This window comes from Podarcis liolepis (genome assembly GCF_965112155.1).
Source record: "Podarcis liolepis genome assembly, chromosome: 4".
NCBI lineage: Eukaryota > Metazoa > Chordata > Lepidosauria > Squamata > Lacertidae > Podarcis > Podarcis liolepis.
This window is the reverse complement of record NC_139558.1, coordinates 101124564-101151655: the sequence shown is the minus strand read 5'-3', so window position 1 is coordinate 101151655 and position 27092 is coordinate 101124564. Positions and strand designations below refer to the sequence as shown.

Genomic DNA, 27092 nt, shown 5'->3' with positions numbered 1-27092 from the left:
GGTCTGGGATGCTGGCTGTGTTGAGTCTTCTCAACTTGGCTTCAGCTCAGGAGGCAGTGCTGGATTTACGTAGGGCCCCACTCTCTTGGGCCCCCCCCAAAAAAATTCACTATTAATACTGTACTTTGATAAAATACATATTTTGTTATGTGCAAATGGCTTTAGATACCTGTTAGGTCCATAAATTACCATCTAGCATATATATTCAACACCAAAAGCAGCGACCATTTGTTGTTGGCAAAGGACAGCTGGACATATAAAGGGCCTCATTACCTTCAGGAGCTTAGGGCCTCAACAAACCTAAATCCGACCCTGCCAGGAAGGTAGGAAGTGGCCTCATCCCAGATCAGACTCTTGATTCAGCAAGTGCAGGACTCTCTGCTTTGACTGGCAGGTGGCCATCTGTCATGGATGCTTTAGATGAGATTCCTACATTGCAGGGGGGTTGGACTAGATGACCGTTGGGGTCCCTCTCAATTCTATGATTCAGAGCCCTAGCATGGTGACAGAGCGCCTGCTTTGCATGCAGAAAAATCCCCAGTTCAATGGCATCTCCAGGTCAATTTGCCTGGAAAAAATGGAGAGTGGCTGCCAGTCAGTGCAGACACTATTGAACTAGATGGAGAAAGACTCAGAGCATAAGAGGCAGTCTCCGCCACCCTGTGCTCCTAGGTGTCAAGAGTAGGGAAGCTCCTTCCCCGTTATCTGCTCCCGGATCCCCTTAGCTAGAGGTGACAAGGCCACTCTCGCAAGCTTCACCCCGGCTGGAGTCAGCCCAAGAGGAGCCCAGCTGCGCCAAAGAATCTGCCTCGACCTCCCAACAGGACGCTGCTGCACAGAAGGGAAGGGAAGCCTGGCCTAGTGGTTAGAGCGTCGGACTAGGAGCCGAGAGAGCAGGGTTCAAATCCACCGCTCCAATGGGTGACCTTGGGGGCCGCTTCCTGCATCTCGGCCTCCCCTCCCTCGCAGGGTTGCTGTAGAGTTTAAACGAGGAAGGGGAGAACCACGCACGTCACCTTGAGAGAAACAGGTGGGCTGGACGCAAGAAATAAACGAATAAGCGAGCGAGCGATGCGCTCGCGGAGTCTGGCAGGCGTCTTAGCCTGAGAATCGCAAACTGAGAAAAACAAAAAGCCCTGGACGCTGGGTGCCAGGCTTGGGGGCCCCCTTCTGCCCTGCTTCCCCCACCCCACCCCACGGGACCCCCATCCCCGCGGCTGCTGCGGTTCATCCTCCTACGGCAGGTCTACTCGGAAGTAAGCCACATCCTGCTGAACAACCCCAGGCGCTCCTTCCCGCGAGCCGACAGAAGCAAGCATCTCGCCATTGTGAATATATAAATCATATAATGATGAAAATTACCCTCCCCTTTTGACCATGCAGAGATTACCATTCAGAGGAGGGGACAGTAAAAAAAACCACAAGTTTTTAAATCGCTTATATTTTTTTGTGCCCAGCCAGGTACGCGTGAACCATATTAGCCTGAGAATCGGTTTTCACTGCCCAACTGGCCAAACGAGCGCCTTTTCGTGGCGCGCGCCCAGCTACACTTTTACGCTCCCCCAGTTTCCCCCGTTTTCTTCGCAACTTGGGCAAGTTTTGCACTGCCGGGGGGGGTTGGGCTAGATGTCCCCTGGGGTTCCTTCCAGCTCTAGGATGCACAGTCCTTTCTTAGTCAACGCTGAGAAAACAAAAGGGGCGCGGGAGAGAGGAGGGCGAGCGCGGGATTTCGTTGCTGGACAGGTTTCAGCACGGGCTCTGCGCTCAGCCCTCCGCGCAAAACAGCCCTGCAAGGCAAGCCAGGATGTTTCCCTCGCACCAGCGAAGGAGAGGGAGGCAGCCAAGGTGGATGTGTGGGTCCTTTATCATCTCCCCTTTGGACCAGAGGAGGTTGGGGGCGGGGCCAGCACGTCGGAGGCAGAGATGCTTCTGAATTCCAGTTTCTGGAATCCCCAGGTGGGGAGAGCGTTGCTCTTGGGCTCGGATCCTGCCCGCTGGCTTCCCTTAACGGGCATCTGGCTGGGCACATTGAGGGTGCTGGAATCGGTGCACCATAGACACAGGAGCCAACGCCTAGGGGCCGAGGCCCCTTCAGACCGTCCCATAAAATATTTGAGGGGGCCGCTCACCCCAAGTTGATGGGCATCGCCATGCAAACATTGTGCATTGTGCAAAGTCTTGTGACTGATTATGCGGGGTAGGGCTTACTCCACCCCCCAAGAGCAGTGCTCCTGTCACCAATTTCCCCTTTTTAGGGTATGACGCGCTGCTTGCCCCCCCCCCCATGAGAGCAGGACGCTGGATAGATGGGCCTGATCCTGCGGGCTCTCCTGGTGCCCTTAACACGGGAAACTTGGCCGCTTGTGTGGCGAAACTTCTCTGGCAGGGGAAGCAAACGGACTCATCCTGCAGCCTCTCCTGCTGCTCTGAGGATGCCACCCGAAAGGGTTAAGGGCTGGCTGAGCGACGGCGGGAGGGAGGAAGGGGTGGGTGGGCGGGGCGGCAGGCAGCCCCCCCTCCCTGGCCGCCCCTCCCTCCCCCCAATCGACTCCCGGCGAGATTGTCATGCAAAGGACCCGCCGCCTCGTCCCTTGTTTCCCCGTGCGCCGCCAACTATATCACCCGTCCGCCCCGTCGGTGCGCTTCCAGAGCGCAACGAGGCACCTGCAGCCGCCGTCCAAGCCGAGGGGGCCCCCTCTTTCTCCCTCTCCCTCTCCCTCTCTCTTTCTCTCACCCCGGGCCTGCCGGCCACCCTGCAGATCTCCAGATCCCGGGCCCGGCTCCCCATGTACAAGATGGATTACTCCTACCTGAACTCGTACGACTCCTGCATGGCGGCCATGGAGGCGTCGGCGTACGCGGACTTCAACTCCTGCAGCCAAGCCAACACCTTCCAGTACAACCCCATCCGCAGCAGCTTCGCCGCCAGCCCGGCCTGCCCGCCGCTCAGCACCGCCAACTGCACCCTGGGCGCCCTCCGAGACCACCAGCCCTCGCCCTACGCCACAGGTAAGGGCGCCGCCGACGGACGGTTGGGATGGATGACCCCCGGGTACCACTCCCTGCGCCAGGGCTCCAGGAGGCTAGGGCTCCGTTGCCGAGGCGCGCAGGAGGAGGGCACCCCCGGCCTGAGACGGGCACCGAGCTGGTTTGCCCCGCGGACGGGAGGCGCGGCTTCGGCCGGCCCGCGGGAGGCTCAGGCCGGCCCGCCTGGAAGCCGCTCCGGAGGGGGGTCCGCTGGTTCCAGGGGCCAGGAGCGAGGGACTCCTCCTTCGGAATATTGGGGAGGCAGAGACACCCCCCAAAAGAAGCCCAGAGTCTCTGGCTGGTTCTCACCCCGTCTCTCTCTCTCTCTCCCTGGTTCCAATTTTTGTCTTGCAACCCGGCCGACCCTCGCCGCTTTATTTCCTTTCCCCCCTTCGCAGAGGGTGGGGGGGGGGAGCTCGCAACCCACCAGGTATAAACCAATTTTGCAAAATGCAGTTATAAAGATATAACATTTGTGCCTAATCGAGTTAAAGGGCTCCGTCGCCCCTCTGTTCACAGCCAAAACAAATTAATGCGTAATCGGGTTAGAGCAAATGGAAGGATTAGATCAAGGAATCTAATTCGATATTTTGCAGAAATTGCTCCCAGAAAAATATATATACTATTTTTTTATGGAATTTATTAATCTGGAGGAAGGAAGCGTCCGTCGCTGGCGTTCTTTTAGGCCGGCGGGGAGAGGTTCATCTAGTTTACCAAAAAGGGCGCGATCCGGTTCGGGCTGAAAGCGTCGAGGACCTGGTTTCTTCGCTGAGCATCTTCGAGCACGCTGGCCTCCTAAGGGGGATTTTTTTTAAAAAAAAGGAAAATCTATCTTATGCCTTGTAGCGATCCGATCGCAATAATTTCCAAAGCAAAATTTGTAACTAACTAAAACTGTACTGGAAATTGACGGGAGAAAGGGTTTGGGTTTACAAAGTATCTGGAAGAGAAATCCCCAGATGTGGAATTCGATGAATTAATTTGTGTTTGCAAACAAAAAACCGACAACGGCGAAGCATCTGATGGTATCCAGGTTTCCTTTGCCACAGGTAATCTGTTTTGCCTTTAAGATACCCCAGAAGACGTTTCCTGGGTTTTCCTCTAAAACCCAGGCGCTTTTACGGCAACTATTTCCCCTACCCTGAAAAGAAATTCTGGGTTTTGCGTGACTTATCCGCGCCTACGCTTCGAAATGCGTATCGTGCGCCGGATGGAAGAAGGACGCGCTTCTCGTTCGGCCTCCTCCTGTGTAAATGTAGGCAAGCGAGGCAAGACGCCACCCAGCAGGCCAGGAGCCCTTCAAGAGAGGCAGACGGGGTGTTAATTTCACTCACACACAAACACACGGAGAGACAGTGTGGCCTAGCGGTTAGAGTGGGAGATCAGGGTTCAAATCCTCGCTCGGCCACGAAGCTCACTGGGTGGCCTTGGGGGGGGCAGTGACTCAATCTCAGCCTAGCCTACCCCAGAGGGTTGTTGTGGGAATTAAATGAGGAGGGGACTGAATGCCACCCCCCCAAGCTCTTTGGAGCAAAGGGTAAACTAGGAATGCAGTGAATGAAACTATCAACGATAAAGATATTGTTGTTACAAGGCAAGCCAGTCTCCGCTGGGCAATGCGCAAGATTCCAGGGACTCTTGACCACACATCCCTTCCGCTTTCCTCTTATTTTCCTCCGCAATAATTGCCACGGACGAATATCACGGTATCTATCTGCAGAAGTGTGCGTGGACACGAAAGCTCATACCCAGAACAAACTTAGTTGGTCTCTAAGGTGCTACTGGACAATTTCTTAATTTCTTTATTTATTCTGCCACGGACGAAGCGTTCTGTGTGACTCCAAACCTTGCCTACGCCTCATGCCTCTGGCGAGGAGCGCGTTTGATCTGAGACCAACGCGGAATGAGCCCACCTGGGCGATATTGCGATGTGAAATCAAGAAAATTAAATACAGGGCCACGACCATTTAAACTCAAAATCTCTTTCCCACGTGTGCCCCCCCACCTGTGCTTTTTGAGGGAGGGGGAAATGCAGCTGGGTGCGATTTTCCTCCAATAGCATTGTGCTTGAAAAGCCGCCGGCGCAGCTCACCATTCCGGGGGCGCATTTAAAATGCCATTCCGGTTTGGGAGAATTTGGGCAGGATCTAATAATCGGATATCAGCCTTGTAAGAGAAGTAAATGGCGTCGGGGTTTGGCCTTAATGTCTCATTGAATCCGATTATGGGGGGAGAGGGTGAAGTATATTTCAAACCCTGCGGTTGAGTTTAATGGACCTGGAAAAGAGCCCTGATGTACCGCCTTAAAGCGACTTTGCGCGATATCGGGATTATTCCATTCCCTCTTCATTTCTGGCGCGAGCAAAACACAATCCGGATTTTGCTTTTGGGGTTACTCGTTGCAATGATAGTCGGTTTGCAAGGACCGAATGGAGGCTTCGTCAACCTTTTAGCCATTCCAACCCACTCATTCGCTCGACAGTAAAGATAGGAAACGGATCCGCATTTAGCAACAAGTAGGAAATTAATCCGGATTTAGGAACAAATAGGAAACGAATCCGGATTTAGCAACAAACAGCAAAACATTGAGGTCTCTTGTTTTGAAGGAATAAGGCTCCGAAATAAGGGAGGCGGCCCACTCCTCAAAGCGAGACCCTTCCGGTCCGTAAGCATCTTACCTGAGATTTAAATTATATGCGTTTTTACAAGGGAAATACGCCTGAAAATGAATCTGGTTTATATTGATGATGGTTTCTGATGAATTCCTAGTCGATTTCAAGGCAGCTGTGTAAATGACCAAACGGTGCTTGAAATCGACCTCGGGGTGAAAGAGAGTTTCAGTTGGCGAACCCCGAAAAGGGAACCAACAATTTGGCGACAGAGGAGTCACTTTCGTTGCTTCAGTTTAAAAGAGAATGACTGGACCGCCGTGGACCGCTCAGATTTAATTCGCGTCGTTGCCAAGTCGGATTATTGCAAATGTCGAAGTATAGATGTAAAGCGGACGAGTGTTCAAGAATTCAGGAATGAAAGCAGGGGCGGGCGCGTCCGGCTTGCAACTCTCCAGGCGACATCTGGGGAATTCATTTATTAAGTCCCCGGCTATCAGTAAATGTCTGATCCAACGCGGCTGCCTGCTTTTCCAGCAGTATCACCATTTTATTTCTTATTTATTGCATTTATTTATTGCCTTTATAGCCCGCCTTTCCCCAGCAAGGATAATAATAATAATATTTTTTATTATTTATACCCCACCTATCTTTCTTCTCCTTAATTAATCCTCACAACGACCCTGCGAGGGAGGTTAGGCTGAGAGAGGCAATGACTGCCCCCCCCCCGTCACCCGCACCCAGTGAGTTTCATGGCCGATAGGGGGATTGGGACCCTGGAGTCCCGGTTCCTAGTCCGACGCTCTAACCACTAGGCCGCACGTTTCCCCCCTATCCGGAGCAATAAATGCCATCCAGGGGGAATTCCACCCGCAGCCGCGCCTCAAGACCGAGGAGGCGGCGATGTCTTCACTTCTCCTGGGCGCCTCTGCAGGAGAGCGCTGCTCTGGGTTCCTTCCTCCAAGCGCTAGCCTAGGCCTGCCTACTCAGAAGTAAACCTCATTGGGTTCCACGGAGACTTACTCCCCGGGGAAAGCGCGCGTAGGATTGCGGCCAAGCACGTCGCTTGAACGCAGCTGATGACAAAAATACGGCACCCAGGAAACGGCTAGGAGACCACCGATATGTTAAATTTAATTTTTAAATTTAATTAATTTTTATTTATTATTTTAATGCTTTATTTGTTTATTGTTTAAGACTCTGCCTACTGCGCGGAATGCAACGGGCGGCGGCCGCGGTCTACTCGGAAGTAAGCGCCGTTTATTCCCCACAAAAATTGCAATCGAAACCGAAAGAGAGAGAGGGTCCCGTTTGGGAATGTTCCCTCCATCTCTGCAGCAGGATCCGACCCCTCATTTTCTTCCCGGCCCGGGCAGAGTTAAATAAACAGAGTTAACCACCCCACAGCCCTGGTGCCATCGCCACCCGGCAACATAACGGCGCCGCTGCCTATTAATAAATGTTCCAGAGTTTTAAATTTATTTAAATTTATTTTTTTTTAAAAAAAATATATTCTATTTAAATTTTAACAATCTAAGGACCACCCTATTCTCTTGCATGAGAACTCATCGATCTGCATAAAGTCCGTCTGCGTTAATCCGGACTACATACAACCCTCTACCCAAATCAGGAGTACGACTCGCCTTTTTAGCAACGGGAGTGAGGGCGGGAGAAAAGGACTCCTGACTTTGACATTCTTGAGGCACCCGGATTCCCCAGCCCTGCTGAGCACCTGAACGAATATGGATCGCCTGGTCTTAGATGGAAAACAAAAGCCAGTCAGGTCGAAGAGCAACCCGAATAAAGTTGGTTTAATTTGTCTTTCGTCAGGCACAGAATTGTAGCGTTGGGTGGGAACCCCAAAGTCATCTAGTCCAACCCCCTGCGAGGCAGGAATTTCAGCTAAAGCGTCCCTGACAGATGGTCACCCAACCTCTGCTTAAAAACCTCCAAGGAGGGAGAGTCTACTCTGCAACCTCCATGGTCAAATAGCTCTTACTGTTAGAAACTTTCCCCTGATGTTGAATCGGCATCTCATTTCTTGTGACTTGAAGCCATGGGTTCGAATCCTATCTTGCAGATCAGGAGAAAACGAGATTGTTGCCTCTTCCATGTGACAGCACTTGAGATATCTGAAGATGAGTATCATATCTCCTTTCAGCCTCCTCTTTTCTAGGCTAAACCTACCCAGCTCCTTCAACCGTTCCTCATCAGGCTTGGTTTCCAGACCCTGGATCCTCTTGGTCTCCCTCCTCTGCCCACCTTCCAGCTTGTCAACATCCTTCTTAAATTGTGGTGCCCAGAACTGGACACAGGACTCCAGGCTGGGGTCTGACCAAGGCAGAATAGAGCAGGAATATGACTTATCTTGATCTGGACACTAGACTTCTGTAGATGCAGCCTAGAATAGCGTTAGCCTTTTTTGCTGCTGCATCACACGGTTGACTCATGACTTGTGGTCCACCAAGATCCCTAGCTCCTTGTCCTGCGAGTAAGCCAGGTGCCCCCCCCCCATGTTTTTGAGCTCAGTTCAAAGTGTTGGTGCTGACCTTGAAAGCCCTAAACGGCCTCGGTCCAGTATACCCAAAAGAGCATCTTCACTCCCATTGTTCAGCCTGGACACCGAGGTCTAGTGCCAAGGGCCTTCTGGCGGTTCCCTCCCTGCGAGAAGCCAAGTTACAGGGAACCAGGCAGAGGGCCTTCTGGGTAGTGGCGCCTGCCCTGTGGAACTCCCTCCCACCAGATGTCAAAGAGAAGAACAACTACCAGACTTTTAGAAGACACCTGAAGGCAGCCCTGTTTAAGGAAGCTTTTAATGTTTGATGGACTACTGTATTTTAATATTTTGTTGGAAGCCGCCCAGAGTGGCTGGGGAAACCCAGCCAGATGGGCAGGGTATGTATGTATGTATGTATGTATGTATGAAGAAAGAAAGAAAGAAAGAAAGAAAGAAAGAAAGAAAGAAAGAAAGAAAGAAAGAAAATAATAATAATAATAATAATAATAATAATAATAATAATAATAATAATAATAATAATAATAATATAATAATAATAATAATAATAATTCATCTGGTTCTTCCTGCCTAAGTGCAGGAATGAAATCCACTCGGTTTGGGCTTCAATCTGTTAAGGTCATTTTGAATTCCGATTCCACGACATTAGCTGCCCCCTCCACCAGTTTGGTGTCCAACCTGCAAATTGGATGAGCACCCCCTCAATTCCTTCAGCCAAGTCATTTAGAGAGGTACATGTTTTGCTCTCCAGGAATTCCCCCTGAGCCCAAAGGCCTCCGAAAGTGGCCCCGACTGACCCCCGAGTTAAGAAGCGGGGAGCAAATCGCGACTCCCGACCTCGCTGGGATCATTTTTAACATCTCCTCAGCAAAGCCAAAGGGACGACAGGGGTACTGGGCCCTGATCCCAGCGTGGATCCCTTCCCTCCGAGTCCACGCGAGCCGCGCAGAGGGATCCCAGCGGAAGCGCATCGCCGATCCAGCCGCTCCGCCTGAAGCCGAGGGAGGGATACAGGAGGCGGAGCCCGTCCGCTTCCAAGTCAGAGCGCGGCGGGTTGGGACGGCTTTACTCCTGAGTAAGCGCGGGTAGCGCATCTGCAAACGGGAGCCAGTTGAGGCGGTGTAAAGACAGTTGGGTTGGAACTGAAAACTCGCCGCTCTTGCGATGCGCGTTTAAGGAATCCCGATTTAACGGCTGCAGAAATGGAGTTGTCACCACGGATTGGAGAATCTTACGACCTGGAGAAATTGGATGGAGGAAAGCTCTCCTCCTTCTCTTATAACACACGAAATCGCGGACATTCGGTGAATGTCGGAGGATTCAGGACGCGTAGCAGAAAGCCGTTCTTCAAGCAACACAGAGTTGAACCGTGGAACTCCCTGCCACTGGAGACAACGGTGGCTTTAAAAGAGGAACGGTGGCTTTAAAAGATTCACGGAGGAGGAGAGGGCTATGGAAGGCTACTAAGCAGGATGGCTCTGCTTTGCCTCCACAGTGAGTGGGAGGTGGCGATGCTTCGGAATCCCAGTTGGTGTAAAATTCAGGAGGGGTCAGAGGGGGGCTCTTGCGCTCGTATCCTCCTTACAGGCCCCCCAATGTCTGCGGCCACTGTGAGAATCGGATGCTGGTCTAGATGGGCCGAGCAGGCTCTTCTCACGTTCTCATCACCATCATCATCAGTGTAAACCGGAGTCACTCCGGATTCGAGCTAGCTAGCGCGAGATCGCGTCACCCAGACACCGGGTCGCCGCCCATGCAGCGCTGGGGCAGGCCAAGGCTTGACTTGCGGGTCTCCTTCTCCCCACCACCCGTAGATCGAGCGCTATTTGCGGCCGCGTGGGCTTCAGAACCGCGAAGCAGCTGCCGCAGGAGCCTGGGCTGACGCCTGGGGGCTCAGGAGACCCCAGCTATTTGGCTCTCCCCAACAACGTCTCGATTTTTGGTACTTTCTCCCTAGGGAGGCCTGGAAGTGGAAGGCGTCGTCCTTCTCCTTGTAGGTTTCCCCCACGCCCTTTTCCTGACACGGGGAAGTCGAAGCTGCCTTATTCAATACCCATTGATCCAGCCCATTGATCTACCTACCTTTATACTGCCTGCACTGGTTGGCAGCTTCTTTCCTGGGTGTCAGGCAGGAGATTCTACCCCACGCCCCCAAACCACCCTGAAGAGGCCAGGGATTAGACCTGGGTCCTTTTGCAGCAGGCCAAGCAGGTGTTTTGCCATGAGCCACATTATACATACCCAACACACCTGTTGCATTTGTGACTGGTTCATGGCAGAAAATTTGCTTGGCCTGCAGAAGAATTCAGGTTTAATCCCTGGCCTCTAGAGGAGGTGTTGGGGTGAGTTGGGCAGAGCTGGATAATTCCTTTTCAGGTGTGTCCTTAAAAGCCAACCTTTCTTTCCTTTTTAAAATACATTTTTATTAATTTTTTTAACATATCATTTCCAACAGTCATTTAACATACATTCTTATCTTACACAATATTTTAGACTTCCATTAACTACCTCTGAAGATTTTCTGTTCTTTATCACTTAATCTGCATTTCTCTATTACTTTTAATTGTCCTTAACTAATAATTCCTCTTCATAGTCTTCCTTGCAATATTTCACCTAATCCTCCTTACGAAACTCAACCTTTCTTTCCATAGTTTAAGAAATTTACAGCATGCCTGTCTATGTCAGCACATCTACTTGAGTGCGCCTGACAAACTCCCAGCAATTTAATTATAAAATATATTAAATAGTCAGAAGAGGATAAAACAAAATGATTTCTCGGTTATATTTATGTATGTCATTGATGACTGGCTGTAAACAGCATTGGGGGATATCTGAAGATGTCTGTCCAGCAGCCGCAGATGTTGTCCGAGGAAAAGTTTCAAGACTCATTTAGCCGAAGAATTCTGTGTAACTCTAAAAGATTACATGCATTTATAAGAACAACAGCCATTGGTGTGGTTTTCATTTCTTCCACAGCTCTCCTAAGTACAATGAATTTTGAGGGGTGCGGCTGTCTTGGCTGCTGGCAGAATTGCCACATGCTTTTAAAATACCGGTATAATTTAGAAAACCTATGCATACTTCTTAATTTAACTTCCCCACTCTTCAGAGAAGTTGGTGGTTATATTATGAAGCAGTTATATTATTAAATGATTATATTATCTTAGCGGTTGCATTATTAAGTTGTTCCCCTAGCGATGGTCGGTGACACATTTGCATCTTCACTGTAATTATGCAAGCATCAGTTTGGGTACCAGTTTTGCAGTTTAGCATCTCAACTTTTAACGTTTATTTCTTCTATTGATATTGGGGGTGGGGAAGGGACCCTTCCCCCCACAAACATTGGGCTCCGGTCAGTTTGCAGGATCCTATTCTGAACTCTAAGCCACCTGGTTGGTATGATTGCTTATATAAGTCCTTATATTATTGATTGCCATTGTTGTGGTTTATTCAGTGCATATTGTGCCCTTCCCCTCAAACCGAGTCCAGGGTGGCAAACACATATTTAAAGCACCATCATTAGAAAACTTCTAAGAACAACTTTTAAACAATCACATTTTCCCAGCTGACAATTTCAGGGTTGCTAGGAACAGTATCCTTCGGCTACCAATGAGAGACGGATGTACCTTGACAGGGAAGGCAGTCCACCAATGGGGAGCCACCACCAAAAAGGCCCTGTCACACAATCCCCAAGGCCTCACCTGCCAATGATAATAATACTAATAATACTAATAATAATTTATTATTTATACCCCGCCCATCTGGCTGAGTTTCCCCAGCCACTCTGGGCAGCTTCCAACAAAGTATTAAAAACACAATTAAACATAGGATCCAAGATCGTTGTTATTGAGAGGGAGGTATTTTACGTAGGTATTTGTGTCCTGAGTCATTTAGAGCTTTCTTTGCTAGTCCTAACGCTGTGAATGTCCCTGGTAGCTCACTGTTTACAGTGTACAAAGTGCTTTACACAGAGAGATTGTTACAAGAACCCTGTAAGGTGGGATCATAGAATTATCTCCATTCTGTGGATTTGGGGTGGTGGAACGTGAGGTTGGGAGGCAGTGACTTGCTGAAGGCCACCTTCTCATTTTACAGTTGAAGCCAAAGGAGATGCAGAGGGGAACCTCGGTTACCTTCCAAGCTAGCCTTCCACAGCATGGAGCTCCACAGGTGCTTGGGACTACAACTCCCATAATCCCCAGCGTGCTTGGGACTACAACTCCCACAAACCCCAGCATGCTTGGGACTACAACTCCCATAATCCCCAGCGTGCTTGGGACTACAACTCCCACAAACCCCAGCGTGCTTGGGACTACAACTCCCACAAACCCCAGCGTGCTTGGGACTACAACTCCCATAATCCCCTGCCTTGGCTGTTCCAACTGGGGCTGATGGGAATTGCAGTCCTGAACATCTTGTGGGGCACCAGGTTGGGGAAGGCTGCTCCCATCCCGCAATCCTGGAAATGGACAAGGGGTGAGCTCAGCAGCACAGAATCATAGACTTGCAGAGTCATAAGGGACCCCAAGGGTCCTCTAGACCAACCCCTTGCAATGCCGTGGGCCACTGTGCCACGTGACCCCGTCTTCCTCCTTCTAAGCCAGAGGCTCTTTCTCTCTCCTCTCTCCTCAACCAGTTCCCTACAAGTTCTTCTCGGACCCTTCCACCATCAACGAGAAGCGGAAGCAGCGCAGGATTCGCACCACGTTCACCAGCTCGCAGCTGAAGGAGCTGGAGAGAGTCTTCGCGGAGACCCACTACCCTGACATCTACACCAGGGAAGAGCTGGCCCTCAAAATAGACCTCACAGAAGCCAGGGTGCAGGTGAGAGGCTTTTCCTGGCAGCTACAATGCTGACCCCTTTTTTAAAAAGGGGAAAAATAATAATCATTTTCCTGGAGATGGAGGAGTGGCTGATCTACTGAAAGCCCCAATTGCTCTGAGCAATTTATTTATTGCATTTAAATTAAATAATCTTAGAACCGTAGAGTTGGAAGGGACCCTGGGGGTCATCTAGTCCAACCCCCAGCAGTGCAGAAATCTTTTGGCCAATATAGTGGTGCCCTGCAAGATGAATGCCTCGCAAGACGGAAAACTCACTAGACGAAAGAGTTTTCCGTTTTGGAGGTGCTTCGCAAAACGAATTTCCTATGGGCTTGCTTCGCAAGACAACAATGTCTTGCGAGTTCCTGCTGGTTTTTTCCCCTCCCCCCCTTTTTCTAAGCCGCTAATCCGCTTATCAGCTGATCCGATTAGCAGATAAGCCGCTTAAAGCCTCTAAAAGCCTCTAATAGCGCTAATCCGCTAATCCTTCAATGGGCTTGCTTTGCAAGACGAAAAAAACGCTAGACGAAGAGAATCACAGAACGGATTCTTTCCGTCTTGCGAGGCACCACTGTATGGGCTCAAACCCACGTCCCTGAGATTAGGAGTCTAGTGCTCTACCGACTGAGCTATCCCAGGTCTTCTTTATTGTGTTTATATCCCAACTTTCCTCCAAGGCGCTCAAAGGTGGGGGCATAATCCCCCTCCCCATTTTATCCTCACAACAACCCTGTGAGGTAGCTTAGGCTGAGGGGTCTTAGGTCACTGCGTGAGTTTCATGGCCCAGTGGGAAATCGAACGCTGGTCTTCCAGGTCCTAACACTATCAGGGCCAGATTGAGGTTGGATGAGGCCCTCAGCTACTGAAGGTAATGGGGCCCTTTATATGTCCAGCTGTCCTTTGCCAACAACAAATGTTTTTTGTGTTGAATATATGCTATATGGTAATTTATGGACCTAATAAGGTATGGAAAGCCATTTGCACAGGTTGCCATACAACCAGTCCATGCAGAATGTAGGCACCCTATATACAGAAAGGAGCAAAGCAGTGATCTTTTAGGGAGCAGGATAGCACGCGGGGCTCATCACTTACATCACAGGAGCCTACACAACACAAAACACCGTCGCTGTATATAAGTTTTATTTTATTTGTTCTTTTATCTTATATTTGGAAATGTACATCCATTTTTTCCCTTTAATTTATTTTGGGGCCCCCAAGAGAGTGGGGCCCTATGCTATAGCTTGTTTAGCTTATATGTAAATCCGGCACTGACCACTATGTCACGCTGCCTCTCATTTCCCTGTGGGTCACTGCAGGGAAAGCCTACCTTTCTCAATATTGTCTCCCCCCTGTGGTCCCCGAACCTTTTTGAACCCCTGCCCCCTTGGTTCCATGAACTCATCCCCAGTGCCCACTATTCTACCCCTTTTTTAAAAAAAGCGTAACTCAGAATAGCAGTTTCCACTAAGGAAGGTAAGAACACACTAAAATTCAAAGCAGTAACAATTAATGGCACATTTATGCAAAATCCAGTTTGTCAAACTTGGATAGTCATTTTCACATCAGTGCCCCCCTCCTGCTGCCCCCTTGCCTCTTAGCATTCCTCTAGGTACCAGCCCCCCCCCCCACTTTGGGGTCCAGTCTGAGGCTCTGCCAGCCCTACCAATCCCGCAGGCGATCGGACTTGGCACTTTCTGCATACAAAACTGCAGCCCTGCCCCTAAAAATAAATTTCAGTATTCTAGTCCTCATGGTTTGAGGGGTGGAGAGAGAGCTGAGTTAAACAGGAAGCTGCCTTATACTGAGTCAGACCATTGGTCCATCTAGTTTAGTATTGCCCACACTGACTGGCAGCAGTCATTAAGCACCTTTAGGTGCCAGGAGAAAATGTTCCCATTCCACCAGGCCTTGGGCTGATTAATGTCTTGTATTCCTTTTTAAGGACATGGGTGGCGCTGTGAGTTAAACCACAGAGCCTAGGACTTGCCGATCAGAAGGTCGGTGGTTCGAATCCCCGTGACAGGGTGAGCTCCCGTTGCTCGGTCCCTGCTCCTGCCAACCTAGCAGTTCAAAAGCACGTCAAAGAGCAAGTAGATAAATAGGTACCACTCCAGCGGGAAGGTAAACGGTGTTTCCGTGCGCTGCTCTGGTTCACCAGAAGCGGCTTAGTCATGCTGGCCACATGACCCGGAAGCTGTACACCGGCTCCCTCGGCCTGTAAAGCGAGATGAGCGCCACAACCCCAGAGTCAGTCACAACTGGACCTAACGGTCAGGGGTCCCTTTACCTTTACCTTTATTCCTTTTTAGATGTGTTTGTGGGAGAGCATGAGGAGAAGGCGTGGGTGCTGGTTTTAGTTTCTGCTCTTGTTTCCGTTATGTATTTTCACAGAATCATAGAACGGCTGAATTGTAGAGTTGGAGGAGATCCTGAGGATCATCTTGTCCAACCTGCTTCAATGAAGGAATCTCATTTAAAAAGGCCTTCTTCTCACCAGGGTGGTCACCTATCCACAGCTCCCAAAAGCAGGCACAGATCTGGATTAAATGTGCCTGCGGCGATTTATATGCAATGATGCAAAATTTGGAACAATTACGAGAACTACTGATCGAAAAAGCTTTAGTATTTTTATGTTGTGAACTGCCCTGAGATCTACAGATGAAGGGCAATATAAATAATAATAATAATAATAATAATAATAATAATAATAATAATAATAATACAGTGGTACCTCGCATTAAGAACTTCATTTGTTCCGGAGGTCCATTCTTAACCTGAAACTATTCTTAACCTGAAACACCACTTTAACTAATGGGGCCTCCCACTGCTGCTGCGCCGCCGGAGCACGATTTCTGTTCTCATCCTGAAGCAAAGTTCTTAACCTGAGGTAATACAGTGGTGCCCCGCAAGACAAATGCCTCGCAAGACGGAAAACCTGCTAGACGAAAGAGTTTTCCGTTTTGGAGGTGCTTCGCAAAACAAATTTCCTATGGGCTTGCTTCGCAAGACGAAAATGTCTTGCAAGTTCCTGCTGGGGCTTTTTCCTCCCCCCCCCTTTTTCTAAGCCGCTAAACTGCTTATCAGCTGATCCGATCAGCAGATAAGCCGCTAAAAGCCGCTAATAGCGCTAATCCGCCAATGGGCTTGCTTCGCAAGAGGAAAAAACCGCTAGATGAAGAGAATCACAGAACGGATTCTTTTCGTCTTGCGAGGCACCACTGTATTTCTGGGTTAGTGGAGTCTGTAACCTGAAGCGTCTGTAACCCGAGGTACCACTGTAATAAATAATAATAATAATAATAATAATAATAATAATAATAATAATAAATAAAGAACTAATTTCAGGCAGGGAGTCTCTCCTAGCCCTAATGGGGAGTTATCATTGGGGATCAAACCTGGGACGTTCTGCATGCCAAGCAGCTGTTCTGCCACTGAGCTGCAGCCCTGTCTTCCCCTCTCTCCCCAACCGCAATGCCTGCTTGTTGTTCACCTGCCCTCCCCTCCTCCTCCTCCTCCAACCCAGGTCTGGTTCCAGAACCGCCGTGCCAAATTTCGCAAGCAGGAGCGGGCTGCCAACGCCAAGGGCCAGAATGGCAGCAACGGCGGCCCCTCGGCCAGCAAGAAGCCGGACCCCCGCTCCTCTTCGGAGGATGACGAGTCCAAGGAGTCCAACTGCAGCCCCACCCCGGACAGCACCGCCTCCCTGCCCATCGCGGGCAGCCTGAACAGTCCCGGCAGCAGCCTGAGCCCCAGCCCGGGCACTGGGCAGCAGGGGCTGGGGCCTGGCCACGCCAGCCAAGCCCTCAAGGCGCCCCTGTGGGCCGGGGTCAGCACCAGCAACGGGCCCACCAACACAGCCGACCTCCTGAAGGCCTGGCAGCCGGCCGAAACCATGTCAGGCCCCTTCTCTGGGGTCCTCTCCTCCTTCCACCGGAAGCCCAACCCCCTCAAGGCCAACCTCTTCTAGCCGCCTCGGACTGAGCGCCATCAGCCTCCTCCGCTGGGTGCCCCACAGAATAGCTTCCCCTCCACCCTCCTCCGCTCCTCCTGTAGCTGCTAGTTTTCGTCCTGCGGGGCGGGGCCCGGCTCAACCTTAAGGGAACAACAGCCATCATCTCGCCGTGTCCGGGCAACCACGAATTCGTCTCGCTGAGCTGGACGGAGTCCTCTTCTCCCAGGCTGCGAATGTCAGGTCTCGCCTGTCACCCGACCTGCTCAAGGCATCGCCCGTTTCCCAACTCTGTCTGGAAAAATGAAGTCTTGCTTGCATCAGGGAACATCTGCGCAGGCCCTCCAGATGTTGCTGTACTACAAATCCCATCATCCTAGCTGCTGGGAGTTGCAGTTCAGCAAGCATCGGTCTGAAGGGACACAGCTGCTCCCAGCCCTGGTCTCCAACCTTGGCTGGTTTCTGTGTGAGAGATTTTGTCCTCAAGAGAAGAGGATTTGTTTCCTTTTCCTGATGTCAAGTGATTCTGAGCGAGGAGTCCCTCCTGACCCCAGCTGTTTTCACGAAGGGTCTCGCCAGCCAGCGGTCACCGATGACGATGTGGAATCTAAGAGCATAAGGGCTTTGTTACAGTGGTTTTCCCCGTGCTTCACCACCTCTGCAGAAAATCAAGTTTGGCCAAGTGGACATCAGTGAGCAAAGGAGCAAAGCAGAAAGGAACTCTATTTATATCATTTCCAGAGGGGGGATCAGGTAAGCAGCAAGTGATGGGGGAGGCGAGCTCTGCTTCCTTTTCATGAACTCACCAGGAATTTTGGGCTGGAGTCGAGAGACTGAGTAGAAATGTGGGGAACACTGGACCACCCCACACAAGCTGGAGGGCTGATCTCCCCCCTGCCCTGCAGAATTTCCAGGCGTCTTTATTTACCTCTTTCTGAGACTTCGGAGCTTCCTTTTGGCTTATGGACACTCGGCTGCGTTTGCAGCTCAGGTAGGAAACTCCCCGCTGCAGGAAGATGGAAATGGAATTTGTAAATTGTTTGCATCCCCCGGTACTTTTTGGAGCTGACCTTTTTCCCAAACGGGAGGCCAGTTTTGCGAGCCATCCGGTCACCCCCCAGCCTGCTGCCTCTGGAATAAAGGACGGCACTTTGGTTGAGCAGCCCAACTGGAAAGAGAAATTCAGGGATATTTGGCAGACCAGGATTGCAGGCTGGCCGTATGGTCTCCTTGATGGCCAGACTCCCCCAAACCATTCCCTACTGCAAGGTGGGGGGCAGACCTGACGCTGTCTGGTGAAAAGGGGGCAAGCCGCTTTGGGGAAACATGTCTCCCTTTCCTGACGCCGCTGCCTTTGCTTGCTTGCTATTGGTGAGAATTAGTGGATCTCCGTCAGATCCTGAAGGGAGACGGATGAGCTCTTTATGCTGGAATTTCCAGTCTCTCTCCGCAAATCTTCAACCCACGCGAACCATGCTCAGAGGGGCCTAGGCAGAAGCAGCCACCCTGCGCTCGTAGAACCTCTTTGCCCAGAGACGGTTGGGCCTTACAATTTGCCTTGCTTTAGCCATAAGGATCAAGGGATGTCCCCATGAGACCTTGCCCAGGGCAGGTGGTGAGATGCCAGCCTCTGTTCGCATTGGCAAACCCACCCACAGAAAGTGTATTCCACGGACTATGTAGATAAGACTGTGCCTCCGGGCTTCTAAGAGACACCTGTCCATATGCACACAGCCTCTCAAGTAGCTTTCAATGTCGAGAAGGTCTTTTGTCCTCCTGAACATATGATCTCACCCTGCAGTCCCTGGCTGTGTGCAGATTGTTGTTTTCAAAAAGAGCAAAACAAACAAGATCAATGCTGCAGGCCCCTTCCTCATCCTTCGGACCCCATTTAAGTGGCAGTGACCCAGCCCCACCTGCTTCCCCACATCTCACAAGTGGAATTGACTAGTCTGCAAGCAGCTTCCGGACCAGTCAATTTCCCTCTGGAGAAAGGAATCCGGGGAGGAGTGGTGGTGGTGGTGGTGGTGGCAGGAGGTAGATACAGCCCAGCACTGGTTTGGGTTATCCCCACCCGCAATTGCAAAGGGCTGCTTGCACAGATGAGTGAATCAGCACTCGGATGAAGTTGCCTTAAATCAATCTCCCCCAACCTGGTGCCACTTCCTGGAGTTTGGGACTACAACTCCCATCAGCCCCAGACTTCTACAGCCATGCTCACTGGGACTGATGGGAACTGTAGTCCAAAACACCCCCAGGTTGGGCGAGGCTGCCTTATATCAAGCCAGACCACGAATGCTTTGCAGTCTAGTGTCACATGTTGCTAAGATACATGGAGACACGTCTCCTGGTTCTGCCGCTTTTGGGAAAACCCGTATCACTGGAGCAGGGGATGAGGAAGATGTGGTCCTCTGGATGTGGGTGGGCTGTTGCTATCAGGACTGGTTCACCTTTAAGGAAACCAGGTGCCACCAGATGCTGATAAGACTCTGGGCCCAGGCACGGGGCGTTTGAGCCCCACGGCACTGAGTGGGCCCCACATCTCACAACTCAGATTTAGGGGGTTTCCAGCCTTGCAGGCTTTGTAGCTTTTCCAGCTGCTAATGGCCCCATCCTGTGGTGGTCCAGGTGCGCAGGGTGAAATGGAGGAAGCTCTGTGGCCATTGTGCCAGTTCACAGGTGGCACAACCCACGTGAGGCCCAGTGAAAAGACCAGGCAAGTGTGCAAGAAGGCAGGAGTGCTCTTGCACAACTCTCATCCAAGTCAGTGGGCCAGGAGAACTTCCTCATGGGTCGTGCCCAGGATGCCGCCACAACTGAGGAAGGTGGCAAGGTGGCATTTGCTCAAGCCCCAAGATGAACTGGAGAAAGAGTCTCTTTTATGTCACATAATGTTCAAAGGAGGATTTCGTGTTCGTAGCTAAGCTGTTGGGAAAACAGTGCATTCCAGGTTTTCATTCTTAGAGAAAGTCTTTTCATGAAATGGTGGCTTGTGACATGTGTCTCAGAATCTCCAGAGTGTATTTTGCAGCGAGGGGAGAAGTGTGGGGGCGAGTAGTTCTGTTGCACCCCTGTCATGACCCACACCCCTTCCCATCAACAGATATTTCGGCTTTATATCCTGCAGACCCTTTCAGCATTTGGGGACCTGCAACCTCTAGCCAATTACTTCTTAATGCAGCGCATAGCTGACCTGTGGAACTCCTTGCCTCAGGAGGCAGCGATGGCCACCAACCTGGATGGCTTTGATAAGAGGAAGAGGCAAATTCATGGAGGAGACAGCTATTTGCCAGGAGGGCTCTGTTTTGTCTCCACAATCAGAGGCAGAAATGTTTCTCAACGCCGGTTGCTGGAAACCACAAGAGGCGAGAGTTGCGCTCAGACCCTGCTTGCCAGGTTCCCACGGGCATCTAGTAAGCCCCTGTGAGAACAGGGTGCTGGAATAGATGGGCCATTGTCGGCCTGATCCACCAGGCTCTTTTTATGTCATTGGGGACAAATTTAAGCAAGCTTTGCAACAGGTGGGATTCAAGATAGCAAGACTCCAAGTGCTTCGCGGCTGGTTTCATTGGGGCTGATTGGCGCTGTGTTGGCAGGTGGGCTTCTGTTCCATTATTTAGGTGTCTAGGCCTTCTTGGGGTCCCCCGGAGGTCTTCTTCATTGTGGAACAGCAACAGTTGGGGGGGGGCAGCAGCATGGAACTGGCACCACATGCCATGGCCCAGTGAAGTCCTTACGGGAAACCTGGGCTCACAGCCCCACCCAGGACTCCTGGCACCACGTGGCCTCAGTAACGCCAGGGCTGGGGGAGCTGCGGCCCACCCATAGCTGGAGATGGAAAGGTGGCAATGGCAGCCGCGTGGCACCATTGTAGGAAATGATGGAATTTTAGGACGCCCTGAGCCATGGGGAAAACAGGTTCCAAGCCTCCCAAAGGAAAGGTAAACAGCAGGTTCAGTTTGCGGCACTCATCTGGGTCTTGCAGAGGGGGGGGGGACAACAGGTTCAGGCCCAAAAGGAGGGCGATATGGGGAGCATCAAGAATGCAATGTACGGAAATGTGGGGCTTTAGGAGCCGGCAAGTGAGCACCACCTCCCGCTCAAGAGTGGGTGCCTTTTGGGGCCAGACCGTAGCATCGTAAGGGAAAAAGGGGCACCCCCGACTCCACGAAGGGGCAGCTGCCAAGCCCCCAGGGCTCGGCTCTGTGGCCGCTTGTCAGATGATGGTTCTCCAGGCTTCGTTTTGCTTGTTTGTTTTTTTCATTTATTATTTTTTAAAACCAACAACTGTTCTGTAATTTATTGAACTCATTTGCAAAATATGCTAATCGAAATAAACTTAATTTATTGAAGAACTTCCACGAGTGCGAGTGCTCCTTTGGAGAGAAGGAATTCGGGGGGGGGGGGGTGTGAATATTTGGCGAGACCGAAGGCAGCCTAAGCCCCAGCCCTGAGAGCAGGAAGAGGGGACTTCGAAACACACGGGCCGGCAGGGAAGAAGCCGCAGCATCCCTCTGCCCAGTCTCAGAATCCAAACGCCAATTAAAATGGTGTACGCAAAACTGCAACGCTTTCTGCTGGGGCGCCTCCAAGGCCCTTAGGATTGGGTCCCTGACGTGGTCTGAAGTCGCAGAGAGCCAGTGCCTTGGCTGGAGTAAAGAAGGCCTGAGAATCAGATGCTCAACACCTGGGGCCCCATGGCAGAGATAAATACAGTGGTACCTCGGGTTAAGTACTTAATTCGTTCTGGAGGTCCGTTCTTAACCTGAAACTATTCTTAACCTGAAGCACCACTTTAGCTGATGGGGCCTCCTGCTGCCGCCGGAGCACAATTTCCGTTCTCATCCTGAAGCAAAGTTCTTAACCCGAGGTACTATTTCTGGGTTGGCGGAGTCTGTAACCTGAAGTGTATGTAACCTGAAGCATATGTAACCCGAGGTACCACTGTATGAGAAAATACAGTACAATGGCACCAGACATGGGGGTTCAGTTCCAAGGGTTTGTGTGTACGCTGGTACCTCAGGTTAAGTACTTAGTTCGTTCTGGAGGTCCATTCTTAACCTGAAACTGTTCTTAACCTGAAGCACCACTTTAGCTAATGGGGCCTCCCACTGCTGCCACATGATTTCTGTTCTCATCCTGAAGCAAAGTTCTTAACCTGAAGCACTATTTCAGAAGACAGCGAGATGCACTTTTTTAAGCAAACAAGCCCTTTTATTGCGTCAGGATGGAGGCGGTGGCAAACTAAGGACATGAAATGCAAACACGGGGGTTTGTTTTTTGGGGGGGCGAGGGCAAATCATCGCGATTCCTGGTTCAGCCCACGAAACAGTAAGCGTATACAAAGTGTCCCAAACGACAATTAAATTAAAACATTAAAACAACAACAAGTACATCTATAAAATACGGCACAGTAGAATTTAGTAGGGTTAGAACTCACACCAAACGCTAATAATGGAAATAATGATAACTGAACCCACACCTGGGAGCAAATTTCGCAGGAGGAACAAAACACACACAGAGAGAGATCCTTCATTTTAATTTCAGAGAGCTGCTTCTTTGCCGAGGTGTGAAAATGTCCCAGACGGTCTCTGGCAAAGCGGTTTCCTTGAAACCTCCTGAAGGTAGGAGAGCTCCCTCACCAGCAATATTATAAAGTAAGGCACTGGGGTATTAGAGCAATTACCCAAGGGGGAAGGTTGAGCAGAAGCTGAAGCTGGAACCCAGAACTTGCTTCCTGACTTCTGCAAGTCTGTCTTACTGTCAACATCCAGGTCCCCGCCCTGGATCTAAGGAACCGTCTCCCCGCAGGCACCGAGGTTTGCATCCGTATGGGAGAAAGGCATCGCGTGAGCCGCCTTCCTCGGATCAAGGACAAAGAGTAAGCAAAGCAAGGAAACTTCGTGGGAACAGCTGACTCTGGTAAAAGGCTCAGGGGAAAAGTGAGGAGGACAACTTCTCACTTGTACACCCCGGGTCACACGTGTGTCTTCAAGGTCTGCAAAGGAAGGACCCCTGGGAAGAAAGGCGGCAGGGGCTGCTGAGGTAGATTCCAGCCCCAACCAATACACGCAGGGGCACAGCCAGGAACCCTCGCCTGCTGACCTGATCAAGACACAAACCGTGCGGCGGGGAGAAGCGTGGGAGCCACTCCCCAGAGCAGTGTTTCTCAGACTTGGGTCCCCAGCTGTGGCTGGACCATAGCTGTCAACTTTTCCCTTTTTTTAAAGAGAAATTCCCTTATTCCGAATAGGATTCCTCGCAAGGAAAGGGAAAAGTTGACAGCTATGGGCTGGACTACAACTCCCATCATCCCTGCCTACTGGTCCTGCTAGCTAGGGACGATGGGAGTTGTAGTCTAAGGCCAGCTGGGGAACCGAGTTTGAGAAACACTGCCCCAGATAGACTGATCTCGCACCTCTCTCTCTAGCAGCAGAGGTGAGCCGTTCTGCATTTGTCCCGCCTTGCAGAGGCATCCCATGTGCCCCCATTGGCTGGCTCCACTTGATTGGCTGCTCTGGGGAGCTGCTTGCTTACCTGGCCCCTGCGTTTGAATGAGCTTTGCAATCTCCGCAAAGCACCCCTGCAGGATTTGCCCGGCAGACTTTCTTGCCAGGGGCAAAGCGAGGCTTTCATTTCACCCGGGTCAAAGACTCAAGTTTGGCATGCGCACACAGGCTGGGGGCCTCAACGCCGACCCTCTGGAGGCTTCATCTGGGGCAAAAAACCTGGCTAGTTGCCCCCCCCCACCCCCCAAGCTACAGCTCTGGCCTTGCTCAGACGTTTGGGGCTACCTGAGGTTATTTTGCAGATTGTCGTTCACGGGGCTGTTCAGACACTGTGCGAAGAGCTGCGGGTGGGGTCTGTTTAAGGCTGAACGCTTAGAAAAGCAAGAGGCACGTGAGCAAACACCTTGGGCTGCCCGGTGAGCCCCTGAAGGTTGCATAATATTTCTTGGGAGCAAGAAACAGCCTTGAGAGGAAGAAGAGGGAGGGCTCCCCACCGCCCCACTGAAGGCTGGTCGTGGGAAAGAGACGCCTTTCCAAGCGGGACGATGCAACAGGAGCGTGACGCAGATCCTCTCTGGGAAGCAAACCGGGGCTGGAACGTCCCTTGGGTGGCAAAAACAATTCCCCAAGGCTTCTGGAGGGATTGTGGGGCGAGGAGATATCTCCATTTGCATTGCCCCAGAGAAAACCGGGCCTAGACAGCAAGGAGGCCAGAGTCAGGCTGAAAGGCCCCCAAAAGCAGTTCCTGGGTCAGAGAGAGACACAAAGCCAAGACCCACCAGCAGAGCAGAACACAGCCGGCAGATCTGTCCCCACACCATCCACCCCCCGCCCCTTGGCCTCAGTAAAAGGGGCCTGGGTTAATGGCACTCAATTCAGGAACTCCTGCCCGATAAACCAGAGTTGGTCCAGAGGCACATTGAGGGCAGGAGAAGGGAAAACGTGGCTCTCTGAAAGGAAGAGCAGAACAAAACAAAAAAGCAAGGATCCTTCTTTCGCTGTAATAAATAAGAATAATTTAACCAGCAGCACAGAGAGGAGGTGGAAAGGGGTTGTGGGTGGAGGTGGAGGGGGGGAGAGAGAGGAGGGGAGGGGCGTTTAAGGGTGCTGATCTGAAATGCTTAGCCTGGACCACTTGCGCTTCCCCGTTCCCCGCCTGGGAGGGTCCCGATCCTTGCAGGAGCCAAGGAGGGGCGTGGAAGCCCCAGCGCTGGGTCTTCGGCAACCTCACAGTCGGCTCTGCCATCGTCCCTCCCCTCCGGGGGGCTGGAGGAGGGGAGACCTGCTCCTTGATGCTCTGCCAGCCGCCCCGATATCTCCTCACACGTGGCACAGGGTGGGCGAGAAGGAGAAGGGGCTCAAAACCAGAAGGAAGGAAGGAAGGAAGGAGGGGGGTCCTGGGGGGGGCAGGGAGATTCCTGCTACTTCCTGAGCCTCAGGCTCTCCAGGACGAGGTGCTTGTGCTTGGGGTCCATCACGCCAGCTTCTTCCAAGTCCTCGTCGGTGATGTCGCTGCAGGGAGCAGAGAAAGAGGTTCAGGGCTCAGAAACCAGGAGGTTCGGTGGATCGAGGACCGATGTCCACTGCGCCCCAAGATGCCATCCTGGAGAAAGGTCGGAGGACCCTCTGGTTCATGACTCAAGGGCCCCCCTGGGCAGGAGCTTCTCCCCATATGAACCACCTGTCTCCCAGCTCCATCTGGTACGCAGGCTGAGACCCTCCCTGCCCGCAGACTGTCTCGCCAGAGCGGTGCATGCTCTGGCTATCGCTGAGAAAGATGGTCCAAGTTTGGGCTGGAAGGAATTTCCTCCAAGCTCACCTGTAGGGAATGGATGCTGCACAGAGTGGGGAACGAGTGCCCCCCGGTGGCCAAAATAATGCTCTGCAGCACCTGAGAAAGCACACCCACTGATGCTGACACCCCCTCCCACCCCCATGGCTGGGACCCCTCCTCTTCTGATATCCCTCCAGGGGTTTTCTCACATTCAGTGCCAACCTCAAGCTCCCAGGCCTCATTTCTCTCCGCTCCTAACCCAGGACCTCTGTTTCCATGCTCCCTTTCTACCAAGGTATTATCTCTGCCCAGAGGAATGACACCTTTAAGCCCTTAAAGGTAAAGGGACCCCTGACTATTAGGTCCGGTCGTGGCCGACTCTGGGGTTGCGGTGCTCATCTCGCTTTATTGGCTGAGGGAGCCGGCGTACAGCTTCTGGGTCATGTGGCCAGCAGGACTAAGCCGCTTCTGGCAAATCAGAGCAGCACATGGAAACGCTGTTTACCTTCCCGCCGGAGCAGTACCTATTGATCTACTTGCACTGGCGTGCTTTTGAACTGCTAGGTTGGCAGGAGCAGGGACCAAGCAACGGGTCTTAAGTCACCTCCAAGCCCTTTGTCACCTCCTACAGTCCTTTCCCCCAGGCCTGGTCCACCCTCAAAGGCCTCAAAGGAGTAAAATCATGCTACATAGCAAAAAAAGCAGTCATTGGAGCTCCGCCATTTGGATACTAATAATAACAATCAATCAATCAATCAATCAATCAATTTTTGTATCCTGCCCGTCTGACTGGGTTGCCCCAGTCACTCTGGGCAGCTTCCAACAGGGTATACAACACATCTGAACATCACACATTAAAAGCATCCCGATAACAGGGCTGCCTTGAGAGGTCTTCTAAGAGTCAGGTAGTTATTTATCTCCTTGGCATCTGGTGGGAGGGTTTTCTACAGGGTAGGTGCCTCTACTGGGAAGGCCCTGTAACCTCTCTTCTCGCAGGGAGGGAACCCCCAGAAGGCCCTCGGAGCTGGACCTCCGTCTCCGGGCTGGACAATGGGGGTGGAGATGCTCCTTTAGGTATACAGGGCTGAGGCCGTTTAGGGCTTTCAAGGTCAGCACCAAAACTTTGAATTGATATTTATAGCTGGAGAAATGTAGTTTATGCAAGATCTCTTCAACGAAGACAGTTTGCCAAACCCTTGAACACAAAAACACAAGAAGAGCCTGAATCAGGCCAGTGGCTCCAAATTCTTGAGACTGGACATCTTCCCAGATTTGGCAACGGAGTTTTGGGCCGCTGCAGAGAAGTGGGAGGCATGTCCTTCATCCTTTTGGCTCTCTCCTGGTTTGCCCCACGGAGGACCTTAAGGTCCATAAATAGCAACACCCTAAAGGTCCCTAAGGAAGTCAGATTAGCTTCAACCAGAGCCAGGGCCTTTTCAACACTGGCTCCGGCCTGGTGGAACGCTCTGCCTCATGAGACCAGGGCCCTGCGGGATCTGATTTCTTTCCGCAGGGCCTGTAAGAGAGAGTTGCTCCACCTGGCCTTTGGCTTGGAGACAACTTGATTCCCTCCCCCTCTTCTTTTTTTCTTTCCCCTCCTGTGATGGAACTCCTATTTGGGGACTTCCCTGGTTTTTTTCTGGCCCATGTAGGAAGAAGAAGAAGAAGAAGAAGAAGAAGAAGAAGAGTTTGGATTTGATATCCCGCCTTTCACTCCCTTTAAGGAGTCTCAAAGCGGCTAACATTCTCCTTTCCCTTCCTCCCCCACAACAAACACTCTGTGTGGTGAGTGGGGCTGAGAGACTTCAGAGAAGTGTGACTGGCCCAAGGTCACCCAGCAGCTGCATGTGGAGGAGCGGAGACGCAAACCCGGTTCACCAGATTA

At 51.5% G+C, this 27092-nt stretch overlaps 2 protein-coding genes across 3 annotated transcripts in view; one reads left to right on the top strand and one right to left on the bottom strand.

Annotated features, from left to right (window-relative positions):
- Positions 1-2620: 2620 nt before the first annotated feature.
- PHOX2A (paired like homeobox 2A) lies at positions 2621-21279 on the top strand. Of its 2 annotated transcripts, none has more exons than XM_083500011.1 (3): positions 2621-3009; positions 12788-12975; positions 20028-21279. In XM_083500011.1, the coding sequence occupies exons 1-3, from the start codon at positions 2787-2789 to the stop codon at positions 20349-20351; spliced, it is 735 nt and encodes a 244-aa protein (XP_083356137.1). In that variant the 5' UTR covers positions 2621-2786; the 3' UTR covers positions 20352-21279. The 2 variants fall into 2 exon arrangements, with proteins under 2 accessions (XP_083356137.1, XP_083356138.1); XM_083500012.1 differs by having other exon boundaries at positions 16499-21279.
- Positions 21280-22116: 837 nt separating this feature from the next.
- The window catches only part of INPPL1 (inositol polyphosphate phosphatase like 1), an 80628-nt gene continuing 75652 nt past the window's right edge, over positions 22117-27092 (bottom strand). Inside the window, exon 28 of the mRNA XM_083499260.1 lies at positions 22117-24945. Within this exon, the coding sequence (XP_083355386.1) occupies positions 24855-24945 (91 nt within the window). The 3' untranslated portion in view covers positions 22117-24854. The remainder of the gene's footprint in view (positions 24946-27092) is intronic.

Bases quoted from the DNA above. Each gene is read 5' to 3' on its own strand.
- PHOX2A (XM_083500012.1), top strand. From the start codon at position 2,787: ATGTACAAGATGGATTACTCCTACCTGAACTCGTACGACTCCTGCATG. The intron at 3,010-12,787 runs GTAAGGGCGCCG...CTCCTCAACCAG, and splicing joins GCCCTCGCCCTACGCCACAG to TTCCCTACAAGTTCTTCTCG. The intron at 12,976-16,498 runs GTGAGAGGCTTT...CCTCCAACCCAG, and splicing joins TCACAGAAGCCAGGGTGCAG to GTCTGGTTCCAGAACCGCCG.